A 24,162-nucleotide genomic window follows, 5' to 3' on the forward strand; every position below is an offset into this window, starting at 1 on the left:
CTCAAGGCCAAGGCTGGTGCTTAGGAGGTGTCACATTCCAGTGCTCTGAAGTGGAATTTAGAGCCATCCGAAGCAGCTGCTCTGAGCTCTGTTTCCTGCCCAGACAAAAACTGGCAGAGCACGGGCAAGTTTTATTTTGAAAGGTGAAATTTAAGTCATTTTATTGCTGCTGAGAAGCTCTGGATGGGCAAGCTTGGAGACCAAAATTATTCTCTCTCGGAGCTTATATATTCTGACTGTTATTCCTGGAAGCCACTTTAGCGATTATCTAATTTACCCACCCACCCCACCCTGCATTTTATTGCAATCCTATTCCCCTGGCATCTGTGACAGTCCTCTCTGGACCACCCCCCCTTCCTATGTGATTATTCCTTTCCACCTTCCTCAGGGGCTTCTCCTGGTATCAGGACCCTTAAATGTCACTAGCCATCCTTTCTTATTTAAAATAGGTGTGTGTGTGTGTGTGTGTGTGTGTGTGTGTGTGTGTGTGTGTGATTTTTCAGTCTTCATTCAGCAGCCTTAAGTCTATTCACAGTGTTGTGCCACCCATAGGTCCCTCCTTGGTCCAGGGCTGTGTTTCTTTCCAACACTCTCCATGGTCTGCCTCATTTCCTCTCACCAAGACACTGATAACTTAAATCTTTATTCTCAGTCTAGATCTTTCCCTATTCCAGGCCCTGGTGAGATCTCACACTAACAGTTCACATTGAGCTCATGTTTTCCCTCATAACCCTTTTTGTTCTCATCCCCTCGTTTAATGGTACTACTTAGCAACCCTCGTTGGAAATCTGGAAATGAATCTGACTTTTCTTTTTATTCCCCTGTTCTTTCTTCTCCAGGGTCATAACCTCCATCAGTATGTCCTGCTTCTCTGACCCAGATACTTCTCTAAATCTGCCTCTGTCTACTTCATCTCCAGTCTCATGGGTCAGGTTTAGAATCTCATTATTCCTTTCATGCATAGTTGCAATGATCTCTTTACTGGTTTCTTCCACTTCAGTCTTCTTTACCAGTAATTCCATCCTCTACACTGCAGTTAAAGTCAGTCGCTTTAAATGTGATTTGATAACTTGAACTCTTTATCAGCTCTTCATTGCCTACAAAAGTTCTCAACATTTGGGAATTTGATGACAACGATACATCTCTTTCCTCAGAAAAGTACACATTCATATGTACAAACAAGCTCACAATTTTTTTTTATGACAATTCCATACAATCCCTGAATCCATACATGGACCTACTAGGTAGAAGATATTGGGTCCTATGTCCACATAAGGCCTCTCTTATTTCTCTAACTGCCTCTCTCACCATCTCCCTCTTTGAGTTTTTTTTTTTTTAAAGAGAGGAGAGAGAGAGAGAGAGAGAGAGAGAGAGAGAGAGAGAGAGAGAGAGAATTTTAATATTTATTTTTTAGTATTTAGCAGACACAACATCTTTGTTTGTATGTGGTACTGAGGATTGAACCCAGGCCGCACGCATGTCAGGCGAGCACACTACGGCTTGAGCCACATCCCCAGCCCCCTCTTTGAGTTTTGTGCTCTGACGGAACTTTATACTGCTTGCCTTCTGTGATGTTCTTCCCCAATATCCTAACTTTCATTACTTGCATAACTTTTTATCTTTAAAGTCTTAGCTGAGACACCAACGGATTCATTCATACCTAACATTTATGGCGCCTACTATGTGCTAGGTGCTCTCTACACACTAGATAGCAATGGCATAAAGGATGGACATGGTTTCTGCAACCACAGACCTTATAGCCATGTGGAGAGCACACAGGGCAAATATCACCACTGAATTCTGAGTTTGTGCTCTTCTCTTATTTTAATCCTAATTCTATCTCTATCTCTGCCTTAGCTTCTACTATAGCTTATGAAAATTATATCATTATGCTCTTGTCTCTTCCACTAACTATAAGTCCTTTAAACACATGTATCTGCTTTACTCATATTTGAACCTTTCAGACATAGTATAGTGTTTCAAACAAAATGACTCAATAAGCAGGGATTTAACTATTAGTTTGAGGGAAATGAGAATTTAGCAGGCTAATGCCTCCTGTAGCTAGTGGGTGGCAGAAATGTTAGAGCTAATATGGCTTGAAGCTGCTCCCCTCCAGGGCACCACTGCCAGAAACAGGTGCACCAACCTCACTGCAAAGAGATTGGCCTCTGGAACCAGAAAAAGATAATCTGAATCTTAATATTTCCACTTTTATATGTGGACTTTGATAAGTTATACAACCTCTCAACCTTCCTGTTCTCTACAAATGTGAAATTGAGACAACCCAGTTCTTTCTGGGATTGATTCTGTGGTTTCATAAGAAAACAAGTAAATATCCTTGTGTATTACCATCCTTCAACCCATGGGACCCCCCTTCCCATTCTCCTCTTGCTTCTTTGTCTAACCCAAGTTTCCAGTGGTGTATCCAGGCTTGGACCAGGTAAATGAATTTGATTCCTGGGAGCCACTTCATGCTAATTGTGACTGAAGCTCTGGTGTTAGTATGGGATTCTTGGTTACATATTCAAGAAATCCAGGTTCTTAAGACCCTCACTAGTCCAAGTGGATTTTATAATGGTAAACTTTATGGCTTTCATCAGATTTGATCAAACATTCACAAGGGTAACACAATTAAACATTATGATTCAATCTTGCGACCCAAGAGGTAAGAGATGGCAACAAGATTGACAGACACTAAAGCTATTAGATCCCTCAGCCCAACAAGTGGGCAGTCTAAAAAAAAACTATTAGATGTGAATAACCTCAGCCTTTGTGGAACTTTTTCTAAAAAGCAGGACTATTAAGTAATGAGGCTGTTCATGTAATGAACATAACAGAACTCCCACATGCAAATGAGTTGAATTCCCTCCAAACTAGTGGCTTAGGAGGTTAGAGACTCCCTCTAATGGTGCAGCCTTTGCTCAAGGCAATATGGAACTGCCCCCCTCCTCCACTCTACTGTTTCTAAAACCAATTTACAGGACACAAAAAGAAAATCTAAGAACTTCTTAGTCATTTTTTTTTTCATCAAGAAGGTTCCCAGTTGGATACTCTACCACTTGCCAGACCTGGCCTCCACAAATTAAGGAGTTTTTGAAGTCAAATGATAATGATGTCCCCTTATTCCCCTATGGAGGATATACCATGCTTTCAAATTCCAGCAACAGTGAAGCAGGAATGCAGAAAATAGTTGGAATAGCGACCGTGCTGTTGGAGAAAGCATATAGCTTTCCAAGGTAAATACTTGGAAGGAGCAGAAATTATTTGGATGTGTAAATTCTAGTTTGCTGTACATTTTAATACTTGGTCCCCTATATGAGTAATTCCAAGAAGAACTTAGATAAGCCATCACCGGTGTGCAGCTAGGGTGGGATCAATGCCATATTCCTCCAGACTCGAGCTCTGAGGCCCTTACCATGGAAAAACACTCTTATATCAAGGTTTTACAACATTGTCTTGATACTGTGTGTCACTCTGACCCAGTCATGACAGTGCATGTCCCTTACAATGACAAGGGTGTAAAAAGGGAATCTTGGATTAATTTAGCACTTTCCTTTCTTTCCATAAAATGCATAGAGTATGTAATCAAAACCAGAGAATAATGCAGTCAAGATGCTGTTTGTTACTACTCAGAAAGCCCTGGTTCTTATGAGTGAGCTATTGAAATGGAATTACAAAAGTTGCTTAGCAATATTCAGGTTGATAGTGGATGAGGAAGGCCAATTGTTAATTTTTATTTTTTTCCCATTCAGTGTGGTCATCTGCCTGCTTACCTTTAAGATAGCTATTTCTTTAATAGATATGTTCAATTAGTCTTATTGATCGCCCTTCAGATGTTAGTCGGCATCACTGTTACCTACTGCTGATAAGTAAACATCACCCACTATATACTGATGGCTGTTGTTTTAGATTATGAATTTGATAGGGTGGGTTTGGGTGATACTTATAAGGGTAGATGCTTACCAGGGATGACCATGGTCACTTTCTTAAAGGCAACATCTTTAAAATGCATAACGGAGTATCAGAAAACCAACAAATCATTTTCTACTGATTTTCTGGTACATACTCAATAGTAGGAAATCCAGAAAAATGAACAGAGTCAGCTTTCAATCCTGAATGTGGTCATTATCTAGCTGGATAGTCATGACCAAAGTACAGGGCTTGCTCAGACAGCAGAGCAGGCCAGATGCAGGTTAACTCTGGAAGATTCGACAATCTACGGGGCCTGAGCTCAGAGGCTTGTCCAGGCCTGTGACACGGGGCGGGTCCAAACAGCACTTGGCAGGCCTGTGGCCATGGTGAAATTGGGTAGGTGGAAAGAAGAAAGGGTATTCCAGAAAGAAAATGAACTGTTATCAAAGGCAGAGAGATAGGGACAGACATAGTTTTGTGTGAAGTGAGGAAGTATGAACTCCTCTGCACACATTTTTATCTGTTGAGGATCAGTGACATACACATTTTAAAGACGGTGGGGGAAGGGCCTACCAGAGTTGCAAGGTGCAAATATCATAAGCAGCATTTTGTAGCTGTTTTGGCCAAGTCTGTACCTTTTATAAATAATCTCAAGAACCTTGAGCTTTGTTGATCTTTTTTCTAAGTTCACAAATTTGGGTGATGCAGGTGAAATAAAATTGCCTTCACTACACCTTTCATACTTCTCCAGCTTGCAAAGGAAGCAGTTTTCCTGATGCTGGGTTGTGTGTAAAAGAATACCAAGAATATTTTAGTTGTCACTTATTCAAGTGCTTTAAAGTTAATTTTTTTAAGGAAACAAAACATTGAGGCCACTGCTTTGGGCACTGAGTTAACTAACATCTGTTCTAGCAACCATAGTGACAGAAAAGGAATGCTAGCTATGTATGGCTTGTGGCACTGACCCTTGTTTTGCAGAGAAAGAAATTAAATCACTGACTTTTGAGTTTCTTTGTTGTCCTAATGCATAGGTGAGAAAACTGTTTTGTAAAAGGAAAAGTGCTAATATATTTTCTTAGGACTTAATCATGCTATAGTGACCAGAAAGAAGAGTTTGCATGCTTTTTGGAAACACAAAAAGTGATAATTATTTTTTCCCCCAATAATACCCTGATTAGAAAATACACATAATGACCCTGGGGCAACTTGGGAGTTAGTGCAATGTGACATTGCCAAGTAGGACAATATGGTCTCATTCAGGATGGGTCTCCTCCCGTCCTGTGATAGTCTAGCCCACTGGTTGTGCCAGTTTTGGACTGTTTAAATAGTTGGCAATTGTTTCAGTGTTGGTAGAAAGAAGATGTTCTTAGGCTTTCATTGTTTTTGGTCCCTTTTGCCAAACTGTTAATCTTACCTATTCTCTTTTCTCTTTCCCCTTTTTCTTCCTATCTTTTTCATCCTGCTCCCAAACTTATTGGATCCTCCTTCAATTTTGCACTCCTCCAATCAAGTTCCTTTCTTAGCAGGGGCTTCTAATCTAGAAGGCTTAGCCTCAAAGACCCAACCATTTGGAATGACTTTGATAACCCAGGAGCAGGCACGCACAGACATGCCGGTCCTTCAGTAAAATCTGGGTACTCAGGGCACACATATTTTTTCTCAAGTTCTTATTCAGAGGCTAAGAATTCTTACTTTAGATACAATTTATATGAGCTTGATCGTCTGATATTAGAGCACCCAGAAGCCTGAGTTGTCATATCAGAAAGGGGGCTATCTAGAATGGAAAACACATGTGGAATACCAAGTAGTGAGAAACCAGAAAGAATAGAACCATAAACTATACATTAAAAGGCAAAGTGATTATGTGATCATAGGCAGAGTTAATATTGTCAAAACAGTCATTCTACCAAAACTGTTATACAGATTTAATGCAATTCCTATTAAAATCCCAAAGACATTCTTCATAGAATTTGCAAAAGCAATCATGAAATTCATTGGAAAAATAAGAGACCCCGATAGCCAAAGCAATCTTTAGCAAACAGAGTGAAGCAGGAACCATTACAATGCCAGACCTTAAACTATACTACAGAGCAATAGTAACAAAAATGTCATTGTCTTGGCACCAAAATAGACATGTAGACCGAAGGTACAGAATAGAAGACACAGAGACCAGCCCACATAAATACAGTTATCTCATACGAGACAAAGGCACCAAAAACATACATTGGGGAAAGGATAGGCTCCTTAATAAATGGTGCTGGGAAAATTGGAAATCCATATGTAGCAAAATAAAATTAAATCTCTATCTCTCACCATGCACAAAAACTCAACTCAAAGTGGATCAAGGACCTAGGAATTAGACCAGAGACCCTGCACCTAATAGAAGAAAAAGTAGGCCCAAATCTTCATCATGTCGGATTAGACCTGGACTTCCTTAACAAGAATCTTAAAGCACAAGAAATAAAATCAAGAATCAATAAATGTGATGGATTCAAACTAAAAAGCTTCGTCTCAGCAAAAAAGACAATCATTGAGGTGAAGAGAGAGCCTACAGTATGGGAGCAAAGTTTTATCACATGTACATCATATACAGCATTAATCTCCAGGTTATATAAAAAACTCAAAACACTTAATAAAAAAAAACCCACAACAACAACCCAATCAATAAATGGGCTAAGGAACTGAACACACTTCTCAGAAGATATACAAGTGATCAACAAATATATGAAAAAAGTGTTCAAAATCTTTAGTAATTAAAGAAATGCAAATCAAAACTACTCTAAGATTTCATCTCACCCCACCCAGAATGGCAGTTACCAAGAATACAATCAATAACGAGTGTTGAAGAGGATGTGAGGAAAAAAGGTACATGCATACATTGCTGGTGGGACCACAAATTGGTGTAAACACTTTGGAAAGCAGTGTGACGAGTCCTCAGAAAACTCGGAATGAGCCATCATGACCCAGCTATCCCACTCCCTTGGTCTACACCCAAAGGACTTAAAATCAGCATATTAAAATGACATAACCACACCAATGTTTATAGCAGCTTAATTTACAACATGTACACTGTGGAACCAACCTAGATGCCCATCAATAGATGAATGGATAAAGAAACTGTGGTATATATACACAATGTAATATTACTCAGCATTGAAAGGGAATAAAATTATAGCATTTGCAGGTAAATGGATGGAATTGGAGAATATTATGCTAAGTGAAGTAAGCCAATCCCCCCGCCCCCAATTAAAGACTGAATGTTTTCTCTGAGTAGTGGATGCTGATCTATCATGGGAGCAAGGGATGGGAAAAATGGAGAAACTTTGGATTGGGCTAGGTGGTGGGTGGGGAGGGGAGGATAGGAAAGATGGTGGAATGAGAAGGACATCATTACCCTAAGTACACGTATGATTGCACAAATGGTGCATCTCTAGATTGTGTACAACCAGAGAATTGAAATGTTGTACTCCATTTGTATGATGAAAGGACATGCATTCTGCTGTCATGTACAACTAAGTAGAACAAATAAAAAATTTTAAAAAGAAGCATAGTAATTAGAGAGTGCTAGGGACAAAGAGCCTTACCAATCGAGGGTTTCATAGTAATTTGGTAAATTTTATTTGGTGATAAAAATGGGGGAAATGAAATGTCAACATACAATGCTTCCCTATCTTGTTTTCTGTTCTGTTTTTACTTTATTATTGTTGTCCTTCTGTATTTTGAAGGTGTTTTCTCATCTTCTTCTCTGACTGATCAAAATTTATGTTTAGCTAATTGACTTACAACTTTTCTTCTGTTTTAACAAAACCACTTGAAATTATAAGTTTCCCTCTCAGAGACCACTTTAGCTGCATCCTAACACAATTCTAGTAAAGGGCATCTTGGTAGTTGATCAGTTCTGAGTATTTTATCATTTACATTATGATTTTACTTTGACCCATAAATAATTTGGATGTGTGTTTGAAATTTTGAAACATGTAAGATTTTAAAATTGATTGATAATTTGATTGGCTATCACTTCTCAATTTTTGTTTTCATTCCAGAATGTGGTCTGTATGGGCTGTCTTGATATTTGTTGACACTTGGCTTTGGCCTATAAAAGTACATAATTATTTTTATGAAAGTATTAAAGTGTGCTTGAAAAGGAATTGGTATTCTCTGTTGCGTGCAGAGTTGCTTTAGACAGTAAGCCATTCTCCAAGAGAGACAACCTAGGGTTCTTACTTTCCACTGTGCGTAGGGGTGAGCGTGAAGAGGAAATGACTAATCAGTTCTGTTTAGCACATGATTCATTATCCTCACTTTTGGTACAGTACAGATTGATAGAAAATATTTCACTGGATTTCAGATTGGTCCATTGTAGGATGCCTCATTATTTTATGAGTCATTAGGAGGAGAAAACATTGCTCATTTAAATTGTGATACATTATTGATGAGCTGAGGCATCTCAGTTTCAGAGATGTTAAAATGTGGGGGGGAAAGTGTCTTAGAATTGATGAAATACAATCTTTTTGTCATTAACATACAGCCTCTCATTTTATGCAACACCAGGCTTTGGAGTGTTATGCTGATCCTGATTGTGTGTGTACTAGATTATGTTTAATTATATTATTCAAATCATTTATGTTGTATAAATTCTTTTATCTGGCTGATCTATTAATTACTGAGATATATGTATATCTCCTTCCATGATGGTGCATTTATCAATTTCTCTTTTCATGTCTCAATTTATTCCTTATTCTGGGGGTATGCCATTTAGTGAAAATTAGAATTATGATAACTTCTAGGTTAACTGTACTTATTGACATTACATAGTGGTTCTCTTTCTATCAAAAATTCTCTCTTTTTGCCATAAAGTTTACTCTATCCATATTAATATACTCATACTAGCTTTCTCTTCTTCATATTTAACGGGTACAACTTTTCTCACATTTTTATTTTCAATCTTTAGGTTTTCTTAATATTTTAGTGAATATATATTTTATTATAAATAGCATATAGCTGAATATTTTTAAAACACAATCTGTCAATTTTTTAACATCAGGGTTTGTTCTATTACATTTATTTTGCTTACGGATTTCACTTTTATTTCTACCATATCACCTATATTCTTATTTCAGGGTTTTCTAGAGCTTAGTTTCAGAAAAACATTTTTTTCTCATTTACTCTCAAAACAAGGAAATTTCAAACTTAGGGCAAACATTCTTTAAAATACTTAGTGATAAAAATATTGAAAAGTCAATTTCTCAAATATCCAAGAAAAACAAATCAGCATGAATCCTCCAAAATATGTTTAAAAGATATTTTTATGCACACAAGGGTTATCAAAATAGAGATGTTGGCAAACTGTTTTTATTCCAGTTCATAAACAATATTTGAGATCTGAGTTCTGCATTCTGATATTTCTGTGGTCTTTTGCCCTTTCCAATGACAGTACATGAAACCACAGGCTATCTTGTTAAGATAACAATAATAAAAAATACTAGGACATTGTTGCTTTTTTTTTAATTTGAACTCTCTATGGTTCTACTGAGACTGGCTAATAAATAGAGGAGAATGATTTGTGACTATTGTACCAACCGTTTGTTAATGAAACGCTATGTTTCGAGGTTACTTGAAAATAGATTATTCTCAGGAGGAGTTTCAGTCACTCTGGTCTGAAATGTGATCTCGCTTGTATTAGGTAGAAGTTGGCCAATCTGAATACCATTCTGAGCAACTGCCTCCAATAACACCAACAAAGGTCTCTCATATTTATTTTCAAAATGTAAATGCCAAATTCATTGGTTATACTCTGGAGGACTGATAATATTTACCCTGCTCCTTTACTGACATACTCTTAGATCTGCAATCACAGACTCTCAGCACTGGAATCAGTCTGAAAGCTTTTCTAGTCGGATCACCCATCTGATGCATGAATGCCCTTTACATAGTTCTGCCAAGTTGTGAGAATAGGGAGGACAGGGAGTTCACTACCCCCTGAAGCTGCCAGACAGAAAGGACTTTTTACGTTGGATGTGGTGGTGCAGGCCCGTAATCCCAGCTACAAGGGGTTGAGGCAGGAGGATCACAAGTTCAAGGCCAATCTGGGCAATTTAATGAGACCCTGTCTCAGAAAAAAATAAAAGAGCTGGGGATGTAGCTCAGTGGTAGAGCACTTGCCAAGCATATGTAAGGGCCTGCGAAGAAAGGAAGGAAGGAAGGAAGGAAGGAAGGAAGGAAGGAAGGAAGGAAGGAAGGAAGGAAGGAGGGAGGGAGGGAGGGAAGAAATACTGACTTTAAAAATACTGAGTGAGAAATTGTGCCTCTCAGCCTATTCTACTTCTTGGATTTACATAATAAATAATTTACAGAGTTGGTGTGAAGGCAAAGTCAAACCTGATTATAAAGTGAAATTATAAAAATGTTATGGTAAGAAACCAATGCCTGGGTAAAGGATCAGTTCCCCTCCCCTTCTAATTAATCATAGGTCCTTACCTTTTGGATTGTAAATAACTGTCTCTAGGAGTCTAAGTACTCCCTCTTGAAATACAAACACCCCTATGCCAGGTTTGCAAGGCTAGAGAGTTAACCGATGCCTATGAAAAGAGTTGTTTCTTCTTTTCTGTTTCTGTAAACATACTTTATATTAGAGACACCCCCTACAAACATAAGGCCTTCAGTCAAGGTCACATAGATTAGGAATTTAAAACAAATAAACAGACAAACGAAGCCAATGATAGGATGGGTCTAACCTGACACTAACTCACATACAAATGTTGTGAGAGACTGTGGGTAAGGGCTCAGAATTTGGAGTTTGTTCTCCTCTGGGCCCACCCGCATAAAATAAAGTTTTGAGTCCTCCTCCTCTCTGAGGGCTGCTTGCTGCTTCTCCACCGGTCTGTTTCCCACAACACTGGGACTCCACATGTGCAGATCTACTCGTTTTAGAACAGCCCTTTGGATGTCCTCTCCATGCTAAATATGTCTCCAAGCTGAAGAGCTTCAGTTCTGTATTCTACATAAAGTGCCATATTAGGTAATATTTCTCACACATTCAGTTTCTCTGGGTTCTCCCTAGAGGACACAATACTCCAAATGGAGATTTTTATCTTCACTCAGTAAGTTTCTATCACTTCCTTAGTTTTAGATACCACACTTCCATGAATTCTGCCAGAAGTCAGAAGACCACTGTGCCAGTCTTACAGAGATGGCCCCATCAGGGCAAGAAAATGAACACTGGGCATCCCCTGTGTATCAGGCCTTGTGCCACTATTCAGTTCAAGTTACACATCCAGTAAGTAGCAGAACAAGAATTTTAACCACACTGATCTGACCCCAAAGCCTGTGCTCATTCTCATTTTTCCTGTTTTGCTAAGCCATGTATTTCAAAGGACGTGGCCTTTTTAATTGCAGCAGGAAAAAGTGTATACCTGGTCATCGTTTTTCAAGGGCTGAGTATGAGGTTCTAAAGATTCATTTGCAGCCCCAGGGCTGTGGATCAGTCACTCTTGGTGCTCAGTTTCTTCAGTCCAAACAATGAAAAAGGGAACTAGAGCCTATTTCTTTTCCAAATGACCAAATTTATAAATTACTGGCCTCCAAATTGATGCTTTTTTGTTACAGTTAATACACTTGGAGCACACAACTGCTGTGCATGAGTTTTCCTATAGTAATGCTGTGCTTCCTTTGAATGACTTCCTTGAGCCCAAACTTCATATTGTGTCATTCAAACTCTCTTCAGCATAGCTCCTCTCTCCCCTCCAATCTGGACTTCCCTTACTTCCAGGTTATGTGAAGCTTAATGAGTAAGGAGAGGAGCAGGTGTGGGAGAATTGGATGGGAAGTGGAATAATGTTGTTGGGGTGAAGAAACCCACAAGGGAAAGCCAGTGTGTGTGTGTGTGTGTGTGTGTGTGTGTGTGTGTGCGCGCGCGCGCGCCTTGGTTCTGTCTCTTCAATTGGCTGTTAGGGAGGGCATTTTCTCCTTCAAGGGTTGATTCCTGGTATTGAGAAACAGTTTGGGAGGATCTTTTTGGGGAAAAGACACTCATAATATAGAGTTTTGGAGCTGAGAAAATTATGAGCTGTCTACATGTTATCCCTGAATCTCTGGGATGAGTTGTCCATTCCCCTCTGTAGAAATGGATGAAAAGCCTTCTTGGGTAACTTGGAAGTAACTCACAAGGCCCATTAAGTGACACGCCTCAGAGTGTGCCACATTTTTGCTTATTTATTTCTCCAAAGACCTGCCTGCATGAAACCTTTGGAATGGTTGGAGGAATTTCTAAATTCCCAAACTGTGCAATATTTGCCTCTTGAGTGTATATCTTGCCTTGACAACTATACAATAGGCTTCTGGAGGGGAAGGGCTGCCTATTCTTAGTCCTTACCAGGACTGGGGTAATACACTGTAATTACACTGGTGTCATTCTGATTGTTATATCACTACCCACAACCTCCTCCCTGTACTTCTTGCCTTCATGAGGAGGCCTACACACTTATAGCTGCTGGTATGTATGATCTATCCAAAAGACAGATATCTGTTTTGATTAATGAGCTGTTTTCCTGAGCTTGGAAAAGAAATAGAAGAAAAAAGTCTTCTCTGAAGAGTGTGCAATAATTTTTTATTATGTTGGAAGGCGAGATTACCACTCAGAACAGGCTACTGGATTTATTTCCCTACCAGGCTGGTGAAATTCAAGAGATTTTGGCAAAGCTGTCGATGCCAGCTCTCTGTTTACCTAGAGAGGTGTCTGACTACAAAACCAGGCTGGATTTTTGTGTTCTCAAGTTCCTTTAAAGCAATTGGTCACGGGGAATTGAATTGACGTAGCAAGTGGACCTGGGAAAAGGCCTTGGATAAGACAGGCCTGAGAGTGGTCCCTGTCCTTCCTCTGTAGCTTTTTACCTACAGCCACTGTAGCCTCCATTGGGAGTTCCAGCACATTCCCTTCTGAGCCAGCCCTTACTCAAGCAGACTGTGAACCCTCAGTCTTGGTTGTACTGCTGAAGTCTGAGTTTTTGGTATTCCATGATGAGCTCAGGCCATGCCAATGTTCCCTGAGTCAGAGCTGTTTCACAGTGGCCTCCGTTCTCAGTCTCTACAGTTCTTCCTGTGTGCCTTGGGCTGCACACCCTCATAGACTGGAGGCCTGTTCTGAATCTTGATCCAGTTGAGCTTGAACAGGCTATTTCTAGACCCTTTCTCCAGGTCTGCATCCCTGGCAAGGGTTTAAGGGGAGTAGATGCTCTTCTGGAGAGTTTTTTTTTTTTTTTTTTTTTTTTACTATTGCCCTGCTTGGGGGTGCTGCTTAATCTTACCTGGCAGATGGATCTCTTTTAAATCATGTTAAATCTTCTTGAATATAAAGATTGAACTTTTGGCCATCCTTTTCGGAGGCCCAACCTCCAACCAGCTCAGAGCCTCCTGTTCTAATCTACCTCATGCTGGCTCCCTTCCTTTCCTACCAGCAGGTGCCATCATGGTCTAAGTCTGAATTTTGATGGAGTCCATTCATTCTTCTACTTGATCACCAGTTATTTTCAAAGTAAATATCTAGAGACATTGTGCTAGGTGTTGTACTATAATAGTGAACAAGACACAGTCTCTTTTTCCTGAAGAAGCATATAGGCCATATTGTACCTAAGACACTTCCACTTTCCAATGGCTGTGTTCTCTTTAAAGTCTCCAGTTGTTCCCAAAACTATGACATAATTGGGCCCCAACTGGGCAGCAGGAGGCCCACCTTCTTGAGAGCCACCAGGATCCATGAGTGTTAGAAACAATACTGATAGTAACTGGGCTCTTTCTTTCTAAAATAAGCAACAAATATATGACTTTCTAGGCATTGGTGTGAGAAGGGGACAGGAAGGGACAAGGAATAAAGAAGAGAAGAATTTAGAAAGGAAATTTTCCAATATTTGATAACACAAAAGTGAGAAGATTGCTAGTCTGATCATATTGGGCTAAACTTATTTTCTTTCAGGTAAATTCCTATCTTTTTATCAAAACAAGGATTCCAAAAGAAGGAGCATACAGAGTGGGTTCTGAACTAAAATCTTGCAATTCTTACATGAATGGGATTAGAAGAGAATCAAGAAGATAACTAATTTTTCTTTGATAAATTTCATTTTTTTTAAACTTTGGAGGGCAAATTAGAATTAGGGGATTACAGTGTAAGGGTCCTATGTGTTTAAGATTTACTTGGCAAACTTATTAAAATGCAGAATCCCTCCAAGGAATTCTGATTCTTTGGAATTTTTTCAACCATTGCACTATTGACACTTTAGATCAGTCCATTCTTTGTCTTTGGGGGAGTGTTACAGGTCTCTGTCTGTGTTTTTCTGAGTCAAAACAAATATTTATAGAAAATCTCACTTGTTTTGGGGAAAGATCAGTCTGCATTCATAAAAATCTGAAAGATAAAATGTTTTTAAAAATTCTAAGGAAATAAGTTGGTAGCAGGCGTGTTTCCATAGAAACCAAACCATACTGCCGAAATGGTGAGGTGTGTCAGGCTTAATGCAGTCTCTGCTGAGGCTGCAGGACTCATTTGCATGAAATGGTACTTGCTGCGGTAGAAGGCCTCCAAATATGCTCAGCCCGACAGAATATTTTAGAGATAATAGGAATTTTCCATGTTCTAATAGTGCATCCACTTTAATAAATACTTGTTTTCATTCATGCTTCTCAATAGTCTAAATGTTGCTCATGTGTTCCTACTAGATTCACTTAAAAAGCAGCACACAGAAGCTTCAAATCAACCTTGTTTGACTTATCACTGAATCTGATTTATTGGCAATTCCCTTATTCCCGAAGTAACATCTTCATAGCCAATCTGTTCCTAAAATTCAGGCTTATTATATACTCAAAAGGGAATATGCTTTTTCATCAGGAGAAGGAGTTTGTTTATAAGCCACAGGGCATGTCCAGCAAATATTTTAATGGGACAGGGGATGTTTGGTTGGAAAGGAAAGAGAATGAGGTCAAAAAACTAATAAATGGCTGTCATTCTTAGACCTTTGTACCTTTTATATATTTCATTTAATCTCCATTATAACCTGGTAAGATAAGTTCTGAGACAGGCAAGATTAGCTTGGGCAAGATCATCCTAGAAAGTAGAGGGGCCAGAATGTGAATTTAGAATTTTTGACAGAATATCCTATATTTTTAATTCCTTCCTTATGCCATAATTATAGAGCAGTGGGTGGCTCTTTTTTTAAAAAAATTATTGGTTCCTTTAAGTCATACATATAGCAGAATACATTTTGATATAAATATACAATCATGGAATATATCTTATTCTAGTTAGATATAACTTATGGATGTACACAATGGTGGGATTCACTGTGTTTTCATATATGTATGTGGGAAAATTTTATCAGATTAATTCTACTGTCTTTCCTTTCCATATCCCCCTTCCCTTCCCTCCATTCCCCATTGTCTAATCTATTGAACTTCTGTTTTTCCCCTCACTCTCCCCTTATTGTGTGTTATCTTTCACATATCAGAGAAAACATTTGACCTTTGGCTTTTTGGGACTGGCTTATTTCACTTAGCATGATGTTCTCCAGATCCACCCATTTGCTGGCAAATGTCACAGAAGATGAAATACAAATGGTCAACAAATGTATAAAAAAATGTTCAACATCTCTAGAAATTAGAGAAATTCACATTAAAACTATATGGAGATTCCATATCACTCCAGTCAGAATCGAAATTATCAAGAACATAAGTAACAGTAAATACTGGAGAGGATGTGGGGGAAAAAGGATGTGGGGGAAAATACATTGCTGGTGGGACTGCAAACTGGTGCAACCACTATGGAAAGCAAAATGGAGATTCCTTGGAAAACTTGGAATGGAACCACCATTTGACTGGGGTATCCCACTCCTTGGTATATACCCACAGGACTTAAAATCAGCATACTACAGGGACACAGCTACATAGCTGTTTATAGCAGTTCAACTCACAAAAGTTAAGCTTTGGAGCCAACCTAGGTGCCCTTCAACAGATGAATGTATAAAGAAAATGTGGTACATATACACAATGAAATACTACTCAGGCTTAAAGAAGAATGACTTCATGACAGTGTCTCTTGTTTTAACACCTCAAATTCATTGAGTTTTTACTTTCATCCAAAAAAGAAATTCTCTGAACAGTGACATAGGTATTCTCAAACTTAATTAACCTTGTTGCTGTTTGTAGCCAGTCTCTTTTTCATATAAATTAGGGGGGAAAGACATAGCTTTCCATTTATTTAGCATTGATTTTAGAACATTGGGTCTTTCTTTAGGTTACCTTGCTTTATTAAAAAAAAATGTGATATTTTTTCCAACCTGGTAACCAGTACAAATCAAATCCTGATCATAGTTAGCAGTAATAAGCACCTACTGTGACTCATTATCACATAGGGGGTGACCAAGATCAAGGACATGGGACGTATATTGTCGGAGAGGAATAGTTGGCAACTCAAGAAATAGCTCCCGGTCAAAAGACATGGGAAATTGATACAAAATGAGAGGAAAAGAAGAAATGGAGTCTGGGAGGAACCACAAACAAAACTATGCCAGCGACACATCTAGCCCTTGCTCAGCTTCATTTTCTTTAGGTAATCATCTCTTCCAACCTCTTTATCTATACTGGTCATTTTTCAAATCACCACTCAGGAATAGCCTCCTTTCTAAGGACCTCATGCCTTTTCCTGGCTCCATGCCCCCTCTGAAAGCCTGTAGCATTTATACCTGACTCATACAATCCTCTTCTTTATTATAGGCCTGTGGGACTCATCAATCCAACAGCAGTTTTCTAAGATGTGAGTGGGACGCTGGAGTGTCCCAGATATTTTCAAGAAATAGTTAGGGGATGATTCCCTGGATTTTATATTCTTTGGGTGAGAAATTACAGAGTTGTAAAATATTTAAAAGAAGAAAAATCTTCATGAAAAGTTAAGGTACTAAAATTTGCTTGCTTTTTTTTTCTTTTTATTGGTTGTTCACAACATTACAAAGCTCTTGACATATCATATTTCATACATTAGAATCAAGTGGGTTATGATTAAAAGGATGGATTGTTTTACTTCCTTCAAGCAGCACCATATTATTGATTTTCTCGATCTATGGCTAGGGGTTGGGGAGGAAGAGGGAGACCAGTTAAGATGACGGAGATGGAGTGCATTGAATGGGCTGGTGACAGAGGACTCTGGACATCTGACCATTCCCTATAGTCAGGGAACACAGCAAAGTTTACCATTTGCATAGGAATCTTTTAATTCTTGAATGGAAAAATCTCTTTCCGGGAAAACTTCATGGAATTTCTGCTTCTGGCATGGACCACAGTTATTCACCGTGGATCATGAAAACTTGTGAAGCAGTTGTCCAAACGGGCACCAAAGAAAGTGAAGAAAGTCTCAACTACATATTTTAAATGATTTTAGGTTCCAGGCGATGGATTGGGCAGGCTGCAACTGGCATGGACAAGACTAACCCTTTACTCAGACCCAGGGGATCATTTCTGATCTAAAAACCATGTCCTCCAAACAAACACAGGTCCAAGACCTTACTTCATCCAAGGGACCACACCTTCCACCTGCCTCTCAATTTTGCGCGGTGATGGTTTCAGTCTTTCATTTGAGTGTCTGCGTAGGGCCTACCTAGGGGCTGCAGTTATATGTTTGAATGAAAGTTTCTTTTCCTGGGTGATTTTGGCCATCTGGTCTGCTCCCCCTCCCATCACGTGAGCTGGATTGAATGACAAATATGTACTCCCAAGGATGCATCTTGTCTCAGAAGAGCCCCTTTGCTACTACAGATTTCTGAATCAAGGAGCCAACTCTTTGAGAGGAATCTCCAGTTACATCAAAATTTTTGATTAAGGCTCCACTATAAAATAGCTGACATTTATTGGACACTTCATACCTGCCAAGCCTTATCCCATAGCTACATGTATAGTTTCATTTAATGTTCACAGTACGGTAGGGGATATAAACTATTACTATCTTTTTTTTTTTTTTTGCACTGGGGATTGAACCCAGGGTGCTCACCACTGAGCCACATCTCCAGCCCCTTTTTATTTATTTGTTATTTTGAGACAGGGTCTTGCTAAGTAGCTGAGGGCCTCACTAAGTTGCTGAGGCTGGCTTTAAACTTGTGATCCTCTTGCCTCAGCCTCCCAAGCCACTGGAATTACAGGCGTGCACCACCACATACATATCTTAGTTCTAACCATTAGTAAACGGAAGCACAGAGGAGCTAAATAACTTGGCCAAGGTCACACAACCGGTAAACAGCAAAAACAGATCCCCCAATTTCCCTCCTCACCCCAGATCTTCTCTTTTAGTCTTCCTCCTGTCTGTCAGTTGTTGACAACCCTATTCTTGAAGTTACTGAAACCCAACCCTTGGGGCCATCTTTGATTCCTGTCCTCTCAGCCGTATCCATTGCTTCCAGAAATCCATTAGCTCTACTTTAAAAATATATGTCACTCTGACCACTTCTCTCCGAACCCACTGACCCCTCCTGATTTAAGCCACCTCTGTCTTTAGCCTGGGATATTGCCAGGACTCTCCTAACTGGTCACATGGCTTCCATTCTTGTCTCCTGTGTCCACAGGCTATTCCAGCAGCTGGGGTGATTCAAATGTATGTTAGAACTTGAGGCTCCTCTGCTTGAAAGTCCAAGTCCTAACAAAGCCCTGTCCTCTACCCTGTTACCTCATTGCCTGCTGCTGTTCTCACTTACTCTCTGCCAGGGACGACTCTGGGCCTCTTGTTCTTCCTTGAACACCAGGGCTCTCTGGCCTCAGGGTCTTAGCAATATGTCTCTTGATTTGGAATGTCCCACTCTCCTATAGCTTCATGGTTAATTTTCTTGCTACCCAGGTATCTACTGAAATGACACCTTATTGTATCCATTAGTTTATTGACACTGAAACACACTCATGAAACCCTCTGTGGTGAGAAGTCTCACCACTGAGAAATGTCCATGTCTTGGCCATCTGAGTAATACAAAAACCCTCTTACTCTATTTTTTGTTAGCATGTGTTAACTTTTAACATTGGTATGTAATTTCTTTGTCATGTTTACTATTCTCTGTCCAACCTCTCTCTATAACCGAGATTTCTGTCTGTTGTGTTCTCTGATGTATCCCAAGCACCCAGGAGGGTGCCTAGACCATTGTGATCAATGAGTATTTGTTGAATCAATGAATAAATGGATGTGGACCTCAAATATTAGGGGGGTATAATTTTGTTATAGAATAATACAGAAAAGGAAATGATGCAAACTATATAAGGTAGTCTTAATCAAGGGTCAACTGAATAGAAAACTTACTGATATGAAATCACATGAGGGTATTATAAGATGTAAACAGAGGCTAGAGTCAGTTGGGAAAATATAGTGTGGGATCTTATTAGGAATTCTTATAATTTTGTAGTACATTAGCAAGGGCACCTTTTCTTCTTTACTTAGAGACCCAGATTTAAATTTGTAGCCCTATGTTTGTAATACCAGAACTTAGTCCTAGGATGTCCCTGCTTTCCTCTTGCCCTGCTCTTGTGGTCTCAAGGGCAGTAGCTATTTCTCTGTGGTATGGTCAGACATAATGAGAAATACTGGCACATATTGTTGGATCACTCAAAAGCTGGGAGGAATCTGGAATGGAGTTATTGGATTTGGGGTATTTTAATCATTTCCTGCAGGTTTTCAGGTTCCAAAAGAGTCAATTTCCAAAAGATTCAGGTAGGGTACACTTGATGAAATTTCACTGCTTCTGCATACAGTTTTCAAATTTGGTGGAGTATTGTTCAGGTAGTCAGTTTTGAGGGTTGACCAGATGCCCGAGACATGGACATTTCTCAGTGGTGACACTTCTTTGTGACAATCTTAGTTTCTTGCTTTGATCAAGTTAAACTTTTTCATCATCTATATCCATTTTACTGATTTTCTGAGCTTCCAGGAAAATAGGTTTGGCACTAATACAGGATGAAAAAGGAGAATAGAGGGAATTAGGAAGAAGTAAGTGTCTCCCATTATGAGGCCTGGCTTCCTCTTTGTTTATGACGTAACTCATTTTTATATCATATGGCGGGGTTTTACCAAGATGTCTTCCAAAGGCAACAAGGTGGTAACCAGTGCAACTACCTGAGCTGACCATCAGTCAATTGCTTTAATGATCTAATGGAGAAAGTGAATTTGGTTAAAGAAACTGAATATTCAGACAAAGGTTGATGTGGAAATGCTCATTTTAGAGGCTAAATTCTTTACATGAGCTAAGCCCTGGCTGTCCCTGATAGGCAGAGCCCTGTGACAGTGGCCATGGACAGGAGCAACTACGGAGGCTGAAGGGTTCCCAGCCAAGGCTGCATCCCACTTCCTCAAGGAGGCCTGAAACCTCCAAAGCTAGGGCTCACGCCTGAGATTTTGGCTCCATCAGTCTGGCATGAGGTCGACAACATTATTTTCCCTAAAAAGTTTTCCAGGTGATTTTACTTGTAGCCAGAAATGAAAACTACCTGACATGAAGGATCCAGAGAAGTGCTATCTGAGACAGTGGTAGAGAAAAAGTAGTTCCCACTCCTGTCTCTTCATCCCTAATGCAGGGGTCCATTTTCCCCGTCTCCTGCCCCATGAGTTTTCCATTTTCTTCTGGATTATTTACACAATCATATAAACAACTCTCAATTTGTCCTGTCCTAAATACAAAGTCTTCTATAAACTTCCTCCTGTCAGTGCCCATTTTCCTGTTTCCCTTAAGAGAAAAGCTCCCTAAGACGTGTTTTCTGAATATGTTGTCCAATCCTTTCTGCTCATTTTCTCTTAAGAGTGCTCTATGCAAGCAGTGACCCTCACTACTGCTCCGATTTGGTGCTTCTTACCCCCTGGCCAGGCCAGAGCATTCGGGGCTTTCCCTCCACACCAGAAATGCGGAACCCAAGGATCCAACACAGGCTTCCCAGCACATTCCAGAGCATAGCACTCCCTGATCCAACCCATGGCTGGCCTCACAGTGCCAGGATCACAGCTCCAGGAACAGAAAAAAAGAACTAGAAAACTTCCCAGGGACACATGTGGACATTGGTGTTTGAGAAATGCTGGCGATGATAATAATGAACATTTTAGTAAAGGGAGAGGTTCTGACTTACACAGTGCGTGGTGGTGATGATGACTGAACTGGAGATGAAAGAGAGGCCATCGTTCATGCTGACCTGTAGGGCAGCTTTCCTGAAATAACAGGGGAAACAGACCGAGATGAACAGTGGGTGGAGAGCCAGATACACAGGTCTCCTTTGGCTTCTGCTTCTAACTCCCTGTAGGCTCTTCCCTAAAGGGCCTGAGACTTCTCCTTATGAAATGTGGAGGATAGTCTCTCTGACCCATCCACCTGTAACAATCTAGAATGGTGTCAGGATATGCTTGGCTAGCATCCCAAGGTGAGACATTGAGGCCTCATATTGTGGTGAGTTGCACTGAATGAGAAAAGCCTGCTTCTGTTGAACCTACTTGTCACATTGTAATAGGACAAAGTATTATTAAAAAGTGATCCCGTCAGAGGAGATAAACTGGCTAGATGTTCTGCTGTCGTTATCTGGACTCTAAGAATTTGATAGAGGTGCTTTGTTACCATCCTGCAGGGGCACAGAGTTAAACAGTAGAGAAACTAATTTGCCTGTGTCCTCCTCCCTTCTGTAAGAACTCAAACATGAGCTCACATTTTTGCAGCGAGGACCCTGAGCTAGTTTGTGAAATCCGTGATATCAAAGGTTGATGCCAGACAACCAGAATAGAAGGGTTTACAATAAGATTAAGTGATTAAAAGTAGAATTCAGAAGAACAACTTCCACTTTTTTTTCCCCTTAAAGCCATATCTTATCAACAGGTTGTCATCGATACAATTTTGGAAAGACTCTTTTCTGTCCTCTGCACCGACACTGTTTCCGCACCTAATTCGTCTCTTGCTCGGGTGCTAATTCTCTTTCGTCTGCAGAGGTTTTTTGGTCACACTCACATGAGCACTTACTATCATGATATTTCACCCATAAATGAGTTCAGGGAGCTGTCTGGGTGAGCACCCAATGCTCTGCAGAGAAGTGAGGAAAGGGTGCTAAGGGTGACAGTGAAGTCTGAGTCTGGGGTCTCAGTTTGTCAGGAACCAGTTGAGTCCCCACTTGACCTTTCTAAGCCTTCTTTTTGAGTTTCCCTATCTCTCAGGAGGAGATAACAACCATCAAGCAAGAAGATCAGGATGATAGGGTGGGGAAATACATGTTCGAACTTTCTAGAAATATAGCTGTGATTCAGTCAGAAAGACCTCGAATTGAGCCTAGGCTCTTCCTCTGACTACTGTGTGAACTTGAGCAAGTTACTCAAATTCTCTCAGCCACATCTGCACATCTGTATAATGGGAACATCTGTTTATGGAGAACTGGGGAGGATGAAGAGAGATACTCTGTAAAACAATGATCTCAGAGCCTGGCTCTCTTTAGCCATTGGCGCCATTATTACTGCGGGAAATCTAGAGAAAGTTTCCATCATGATAATGGAGAGAGAAATTTTCTTTTCCCTTTGTCAGGTCCACCTCCCTTCTCCTCCCTGTCTGAGAGATCATTGCTGGCAAAAACTTACATGCCAACTTCTTTTAAGATAGGCGCTGGACACAGCAAGTAAGTATCTTCCACAGTGAAGGGTTTCTCATCTGTAAAAAGAAGGAAGTGAGTGGGTTAAAAGAAGTGGACAAGCTTACAATTTCAAATCTATTAACTTCTAGAGATCATTGACCCAAAACCCAGGGAGACATGAGGAAGACCAAGCACTTTCTGAAATACAACCTCTACTTGCGCTCTAAAATCCATTAACAGTGAACTCCAGGGCTCCCGCCTGCATACTAGTTTTCTGACCCCACTGTATTCAGTTGAGTCAGAGCAACTAGAGACTGAATTCACAAGTTATGATTTGAGTTTATTTCCCCCTCAGAAATAACTGAGGGGAAACAGGAAACACTGGACTGTTCCTAATGTATTTCATGTCTAGGTCTAGTTTGAGAAAGAAGCCATATTCATGGAAAAAGTGTGTGACCAGTACAAGAAGTAGCGAGACCAAAATATCATTGGGCTTCAGGAGACAGGGAGCTCCTTTTACATGGGTGACATGGTAAGGTCACAGGAAAATCCAAACTGTGAGCTTTGCTAGTGGAGAGAAGGGTAAGAAACAATAAGGATACTATCATGAACTAAGGGCAAATGAGGTGTGACCCAGGGCAGGGGGGGTAAGTAGGACTTGAAAAGATAGTGAAGCCAGAATTAGACAGGCAGTTAGTATAGATAGGTAAAATCAGTCAGGTTGGATCAAGGAGGCCAATTTCAGTGAGTCCAGGAAGTTGGAGACTGCCCCTTGGGGGATTGAAATGATAATTCCTTCAGAGCCCTTCCTTCACCCTTATCAAAACCTGCTCCAGCACCAACCTGTTGCCAAGGTAACCTGCCCCTCCCTACAGGGACCTATAAGGTTGTTGATTAATGTGTCAGGGGTGCTCCATCCTGCCCTTCCCCCTTCAGCCCACCTGTTTCCCACCTTTTGGCCATCCCACCAAGCATTTCCTGAGTCTAGTCATGTAGGGAGGAAGGAGAGATAAGGGTAAGAAAGCAGGACAACCAAGGAAGCCTTGGACATATAAAAAGACAAAACACCCTCGCTGCTTCTTGGGATACCAGGATACCAGCTATGGCCCCCTTCTCCTTCCTGGGAGAAGTCTATGTTACCCATTTTTAAATAAACCCTGCTTTATATGCTTGCCTCGGTGTGCTTCTCTGTTATGCTTCAACATGTGAGCGAGCAGAACTCTAATTAGTGGTATCAATAGTATAGAGAGAAGTTTGGTCCAAATTCTCTGAGTTGGCCTGAGGGATTTGGGATCAGTTCTATAAAATATGAAAAGAACTTGGAGGATTTTTGAGCAAAATCAAAGTGACAAATTTGGAGAATTTAGCAGATATAGCTATGGAAGATGAATTACAGTGGAGACTCAGAGGTGGAGAAATTCTTGCTCTTATAGTTAATCAAAAAACACTCAAGTACCTTTAATCTCAAACTCCTTAAGAACTTCATTGTGTCTTGGGGCACAGAGGCAGGGCTGAGGAGTTAGTAGACTCAGCTGACAACAGTCAATCCTTCATGCCTCAGGGTTCATTGGCTACACAAGCTTTACAGAAGGCTGTGGTATGACCCATCAAAGAAACAAGGATGAATAAAACTTGTCTCTTTAATCTACCCATAGC

The 24,162-nt window shown here is 40.1% G+C and overlaps 1 protein-coding gene across 1 annotated transcript in view; it reads right to left on the reverse strand.

Moving 5' to 3' along the window:
* ANTXR1 (ANTXR cell adhesion molecule 1) overlaps positions 1 to 24,162 on the reverse strand; it is a 225,371-nt gene that overhangs the window by 100,252 nt on the left and 100,957 nt on the right. Inside the window, exons 11-12 of the mRNA XM_081264451.1 lie at positions 22,514 to 22,583; positions 21,034 to 21,112 (exon numbers count right to left, since the gene is read on the reverse strand). Coding sequence (XP_081120577.1) covers positions 21,034 to 21,112; positions 22,514 to 22,583 — 149 coding nt within the window. The remainder of the gene's footprint in view (positions 1 to 21,033; positions 21,113 to 22,513; positions 22,584 to 24,162) is intronic.

The sequence above is a fragment of the Spermophilus citellus genome, assembly GCF_964194105.1.
Source record: "Spermophilus citellus genome assembly, chromosome: 13".
NCBI lineage: Eukaryota > Metazoa > Chordata > Mammalia > Rodentia > Sciuridae > Spermophilus > Spermophilus citellus.